Source organism: Thalassophryne amazonica, chromosome 9 (assembly GCF_902500255.1).
Source record: "Thalassophryne amazonica chromosome 9, fThaAma1.1, whole genome shotgun sequence".
Taxonomy (NCBI): domain Eukaryota; kingdom Metazoa; phylum Chordata; class Actinopteri; order Batrachoidiformes; family Batrachoididae; genus Thalassophryne; species Thalassophryne amazonica.
The window spans coordinates 14,728,412-14,735,368 of NC_047111.1; the positions used below are offsets into that span (position 1 = coordinate 14,728,412).

General features: G+C 39.4%; 1 protein-coding gene across 1 annotated transcript; it reads left to right on the forward strand.

The window, feature by feature from the left end:
• Window positions 1-637: 637 nt before the first annotated feature.
• LOC117516485 (olfactory receptor 52N5-like) lies at window positions 638-1,555 on the forward strand. The gene has a single exon (XM_034177394.1). The coding sequence runs from the start codon at window positions 638-640 to the stop codon at window positions 1,553-1,555; it is 918 nt and encodes a 305-aa protein (XP_034033285.1).
• Window positions 1,556-6,957: the final 5,402 nt, after the last annotated feature.

Below are 6,957 nucleotides of genomic sequence, written 5' to 3' on the forward strand. Positions count from 1 at the left end.
TCAGTGATTTCTTATCTTTTATTTGGTTTTTGTGACTGTGTTTCTTGTCTTTTGTTTTCATGCAGTCAGGTTTAATTATTATTATTTTTTGAAGGTTTAAATTTCTAACTTATTGCATTATTGTGTCAGAATTTCAGCCCTTGTGTTCTCTGTCAGCACTCAGTTCGTAAATTTTCTTTCCATGACCTTCTCTGGGATCATCTCTATAGAGAACCAGACTTTCAGTGCAGTTATCCTGAATCTGGAAGGGTTAAAGGTCAGCCTCCAGTCTCCTCTTCTCTCAACCTTTGTGGATTCAAATTATTACAGCCTTAATGTTCATATTGTCATGGTTAGAAATAACCACACGTTCTTTAAGTACAGAACCTCACCTCCTCAGACCCTGCCTCCACATACAGGGGCATCGTTTTTATTTCACAAAACCTGATTCCTGTTCAAGCTTAGGTTTTAGGGGTTTAATTTGAGCTCATAAATGAACACAATTTTACAAATTTTGTTCACTTAGAACTTTTTTTTATCTATAAGATTATTGAACAACAACAAAAATACTTATAATAATTTCAAATTTAAAAATTGAATTCCACATAACCTCAACATTTTCTTTGGCCTCAATGATTCATTATTGTGTTTCAGGATGATGGAAAACTACACCTACAACAGTTTGATGCTACAGATGGAGAGACTAAATATCTCTGAGGATTACGTTCATGCCGTCTTTGTCGTCGTCTTTTTCACCTACATGTTTATTATGGTGGCAAACGCAGGCATCACACTTCTGATTTTTATCAATAAGAACCTTCACCAGCCCATGTTTCTGCTTTACTGTAACCTGTCACTAAACGACATCCTGGGAAACTGTGTCATGATACCACGTTTACTCTCAGACATGTTGATGTCCACATCTGAACGCATCATTAATTATAACGAGTGTGTCGTCCAAGCATTCTTTTTACACTTAAGCGCAACTGCTGCTCACACTGTGCTCATGATTATGGCTTTTGACAGATACGTGGCCATCTGTAATCCTCTTCACTACACCACCATCATGACCAGTAAGATGGTGTGGAAGCTGTCGCTCTCTGCCTGGGGAGTGGGTTTTGTTCTGGTCGGGATTCTGATCGGTCTGTCCGTCCGACTCAACAGATGCAGGACTCTGATCACAAATCTTGTCTGTGACAACGCCGGACTGTTCAAACTATCCTGTGACAGCGTCTTCATCAATAATGTCTACGGTCTCACCTTCACTGTGGTCTTACTTACATCTTCTATCAGCAGCATCGTTCTCACGTACACTAAGATTACAGTCGTCTGTCTGACCAGTAAGAACAAATCTCTGAACAAGAAGGCCTTAAAGACCTGCAGCACTCATCTCACCGTCTATCTGATCATGTTTATTTGTGGAATGATGATCATTGTCCTGCATCGCTTCCCACAGTTCTCTTATTACAGGAAAGTCTGTTCCATTTTGTTCCGTATGATCCCAAGTAGCCTCCAGCCCGTCATTTATGGAATTCAGTCAGAAGAAATCCGCAAATCTGTGTTGAAATTATTCTGAAATTGAACTTTTTGGCATGAGAATGAAGCATTTTGTGATTAAGTATGAAGTGAATATCATAAAATACCCAGAATATCTAATGGTATTGTGTTTTCAGTCACATGGCAATCGCTGAATGAAGGAAAAAAGTCACAAATTGTCGAAAAAAGTGGACGTATGAACCTGCACTTCTATCATCACCGAAATAATCCAGGAGCCAGTCATCAATTTTGACCTGATTGGCACCACTGAAGGTGACCAAACGACACTTGGAATCCAGCCTCAGTGTACCGTGGCCTTCACAAAAATATATGATCAATATCACAGTTGGTAGCTGTAGCCAGCTAGGGGTCATTGAATTACACAGAAGTCAAAATACAGGGGTCAAAGTTGCTCCAATTTCAGTAAAAAAAAAAAAAAAAAAAATGATTGGCATCATTTTTTTAATTAATTATAATTAAGAATGTAATTTATAAATTTAATAATTTTTTTTAAAAAAACTAAGAAATCATGTGTACATAAGTATTCAGAGCCTTTGCTCAATACTTTATTGATGCAACTTTGGCAGCAATTACAGGCTCAATTCTTCTTGAATATGATGCCACAAGCTTTCTGCATCTATCTTTGGGCAGTTTTGTCCATTCTTCTTTGCAGCACCTCTCAAGCTTCATCGGGTTGGTGCACAGACATTTTCAGATCTCTCCAGAGATGTTCAGTCAGATTCAGGTCTGGGCTCTGGCTGAGCCACTCAAGGACATTCACAGAGTTTTCCTGAAGCCACTCCTTTGATATCTTGGCTGTGTGCAACCAGGGAACACGGGCCAGCACCCAAGGGAATTGCAATACAGGATGGTGACCAAAACCTAAGCGGGGAACAACCTAGCAGGCAGGGAAACCTCCCCACTGAGAAGTCCGGAGGGCGACCATGAGCCAGGCTAAGGCAAAAAGGAGAGGCCGAAGGCCGACTAAACCTAGCAGAAAAAGTGGCAGCACCAATGGAACGTCTGTAAGACCCCCTCACAACCCCTGATGAGTCAGGGGAGCTGGACCTGATGGCCAGCCTGAACTAAGGAAGATTCAGGTGTGCGACCTGGAGACTGGACGGAACAGGTGGCAAGCACACAAGGTGAACCTGGATCTGCTATGGGAGATAAAACCTTAAAAAAGCCAACACCTCCTAGGACAACGGACCTACGGAACTGCGCCGGGCACCAAGAAAAGAGAAACTTAACTGTAGTACCGAGGAAGAGAAAAACCCACCCCTGAAATGAATGTGGGTACAAAATAACCAGGAGTTACAAAAAATCAACCAAAGACAACCGATCCACAAAATTATCTGAGAGAAATTAACTGACTAGAGCTGCCACAAACGATTATTTTGATAGTTGACTCGTCAATGACTATTTTTGCGATTAGTCGACTAGTCGGATCATACGTAAATTGCAGCCTATCGCATTTTATCGATATTGATACCATTGTCGATTCCGCTTATCAATCCGATTCCTTATCGATTCCCTTATCAATACCTACTGTGAATTTTCTGTGTGGTAAAAGTTGACTTTACAGGTTTTCTATGTCAACAACATTTTATTGAGTCTTTAAGTAAATAAATATGCAATTGGTCACTAGATCCTTGATCTCTGGACATAAATAAACTCCACATGGTGGATCCTTGATCTCTGGACATAGACAGAAAAAAATCTGTAGTTTTTGTCAAAAGCATTTCCTTTGAGACTTTAACGGCATGGATGTCTCTCCATACATCACCAGCTGGCTGCTGGAGTCTACAGGTCTGCAGCCATACAGTCTTGGGCTGCTGCACATCAGCCAGAATGTTTCATTTTGTGAGGAAAAAAAAACATTTTGATTGATTCTAGTTTACTGTTTGTATTACAATGTTTGGAAAGAGGTGTCATTTGATTTAAATGGCGATTCGCTCTAAAGTTATTAATTCTATCTTTCTAACTTGACTCGGCAGCGCAGCATTTGGAGCAATGGAATGTAGGATGATTCTCGTTTCTTTCTCCCAGTTAGTCACTTTAATCCGCACAAAAGTGACTCACAATTGACATAGTTTAGTGGCTTTGAGAGGGGATAAGAAGTGGAGTTGCCGTTTCTGAAGAGGAGCGAAGCAAAGATCCAACGAAGCAGTGGCTCGAAGCATTGCTTCATTGGTTCAAGGTTTAAAGCAAATGACTCGTCGACTACTAAATTAGTTGTCGACGTAGTTGTGACTAGTCGACCAGTCGTTGCAGCACTAGAACTGACTAAAGGCATAGAAAACTTCAACCAAGAAATCCCTGAACATCCAAGATGTAAAATCCAGAATAAAGACCAGCTCTGAAAATAAACCATAAAATAACTGACCACAGAACAGAAAGAAAAACAAATGGTGAAATGAGGTGAGGAAAAAACTGGCTTCAGTCTGAGACAAAAAAGAAAGAAACCAACCAAATCGACAGCTAAGAGGGTTTAGAGAAAACAACAATTCAACATATTACCACTGGGGGAGCAGAACAGTGCAACAACAGACTGGCATAAAGAAAGCACAAAACGGAAAGGTTGGAGGGAGTCGCCAAAAATGAACAAACCAACAAAAGAACAATAGGGGAGAAAAAAACAGGTCAACCACAACTTGAGTATAATGAAAAATCCAGTGAAACATCTCCAGAGCACATCCAAAAATTGGGGATTCTAGAAAGAACCTGGGTAAGAATTTAACAAAACGAAAAAGTGAGTGGTGGTTCAGTTTCAAATAAAAATGTGAACGATGTCCGTACCTGAGAAATAAAGAAAAACTGCAAAACAAAATAAAATAAAACATTGTTAATCCACTAGAGACATTATTCTGAGACATCCCAGAAATGGACTGACTGGAGAGGCAAACTTGCTTTCCTGGCAGACACAGCAGGTGCAGAATCACATTAAGACACAACCAAAAAAGCACTAAAACTGTCCTACCAGCAGCCTGACCCACAAAAAGGTAGAGCATGGTTCTCCATGTTTTGCATTCTGTGAAGCCAACATTTCTCAACATTGCACAGGAGTCAAAAATTGATAAATTCTTGAGAATCTTTGTTTCTGAGAATGTAAAAGATAGACAGCCACACCCTACTTTTCCTGGATCAGGTTCAAAACTTCTCAGTCACCCCTCATATGTTAAATAGTGGGTAAAAAAAATGGTTAAAATGATATGCTACATGTTAAAAGTGCTTTAATAAGACAAATAATTAATTCATCAGTACTAAAATGCAATTTTTGTTGTAACTAATGATATGGTGCATCCAGAAAGTATTCAAAGCACTTCACATTTCCATATTAGGTTATATCACAACCTTATTCAAAAATGGATGAAATTCATTTTTTCATCATAATTATCCACACAATTCCCCATAATGGCAATGTGAAATGTTTGAGATTTTTGAAATTTATTCAAAATAAATACTAAGAAATCACATGTACATAAGTATTCACAGCCTTTGCTCGATACTTTGTTGATACACCTTTGGTAGCAATTACAGCCTCAAGTCTTCTTGAATATGATGCCACAAGCTTGGTGCACCTACACTGAAAAAGAGAATAGTTGAATCAACTTAAATGAATCCTTTCAGTTGTTAACATCTAAATTAATTAAGCTGTTTGAACTTAAGTTTGCATGTTAGAGTTGATATAATGTACAAACTTAAGTTCAAACAACTTAATTCATTTAGATGTTACCAGTTGAAACAACTTTTTAAGTTGGGACTTCTTTCAGTGTATCTTTGTGCAGTTTGGTCCATTCCTCTTTGCAGCACCTCTCAAGCTCCATCAGGTTGGATGGGGAGCATCGCTGCACAGACATTTTCAGATCTCTCCAGAGATGTTCAATCAGATTCAGGTCTGGGCTCTGGCTGGACCACTCAAGGACATTCACAGAGTTGTTCTGAAGCCACTCCTTTCATATCTTGGCTGTGAGTTTAGGGTCATTGTCCTGCTGAAAGATGAACCGTCGCCCCAGTCTGAGGTCAAGAGCGCTCTGGAGCAGGTTTTCACCCAGGATGTCTCTGTACATTGCTGCATTCATCTTTCAATCAATCCTGACTACAACCCCTGGCAAAAATTATGGAATCACCGGCCTCGGAGGATGTTCATTCAGTTGTTTAATTTTGTAGAAAAAAAGCAGATCACAGACATGACACAAAACTAAAGTCATTTCAAATGGCAACTTTCTGGCTTTAAGAAACACTATAAGAAATCAGGAAAAAAAAAATTGTGGCAGTCAGTAACGGTTACTTTTTTAGACCAAGCAGAGGGGAAAAAAATATGGACTCACTCAATTCTGAGGAAAAAATTATGGAATCATGAAAAACAAAAGAACGCTCCAACACATCACTAGTATTTTGTTGCACCACCTCTGGCTTTTATAACAGCTTGCAGTCTCTGAGGCATGGACTTAATGAGTGACAAACAGTACTCTTCATCATTCTGGCTCCAACTTTCTCTGATTGCTGTTGCCAGATCAGCTTTGCATGTTGGAGCCTTGTCATGGACCATTTTCTTCAACTTCCACCAAAGATTTTCATTTGGATTATGATCCGGACTATTTGCAGGCCATGACATTGACCCTATGTGTCTTTTTGCAAGGAATGTTTTCACAGTTTTTGCTCTATGGCAAGATGCATTATCATCTTGAAAAATGATTTCATCATCCCCAAACATCCTTTCAATTGATGGGATAAGAAAAGTGTCCAAAATATCAACATAAACTTGTGCATTTATTGATGATGTAATGACAGCCATCTCCCCAGTGCCTTTACCTGACATGCAGCCCCATATCATCAATGACTGTGGAAATTTACATGTTCTCTTCAGGCAGTCATCTTTATAAATCTCATTGGAACGGCACCAAACAAAAGTTTCAGCATCATCACCCAGTGCAGATTCGAGATTCATCACTGAATATGACTTTCATCCAGTCATCCACAGTCCACGATTGTTTTTCCTTAGCCCATTGTAACCTTGTTTTTTTCTGTTTAGGTGTTAATGATGGTTTTCGTTTAGCTTTTCTGTATGTAAATCCCATTTCCTTTAGGTGGTTTCTTACAGTTCGGTCACAGACGTTGACTCCAGTTTCCTCCCATTTGTTCCTCATTTGTTTTGTTGTGCATTTTCGATTTTTGAGACATATTGCTTTAAGTTTTCTGTCTTGACACTTTGATGTCTTCCTTGGTCTACCAGTATGTTTGCCTTTAACAACCTTCCCATGTTGTTTGGATTTGGTGCAGAGTTTAGACACAGCTGACTGTGAAAAACCAACATCTTTTGCAACATTGCGTGATGATTTACCCTCTTTTAAGAGTTTGATAATCCTCTCCTTTGTTTCAATTGACATCTCTCGTGTTGGAGCCATGATTCATGTCAGTCCCCTTGGTGCAACAGCTCTC

Bases quoted from the DNA above. Each gene is read 5' to 3' on its own strand.
- LOC117516485 (XM_034177394.1), top strand. From the start codon at position 638: ATGGAAAACTACACCTACAACAGTTTGATGCTACAGATGGAGAGACTA.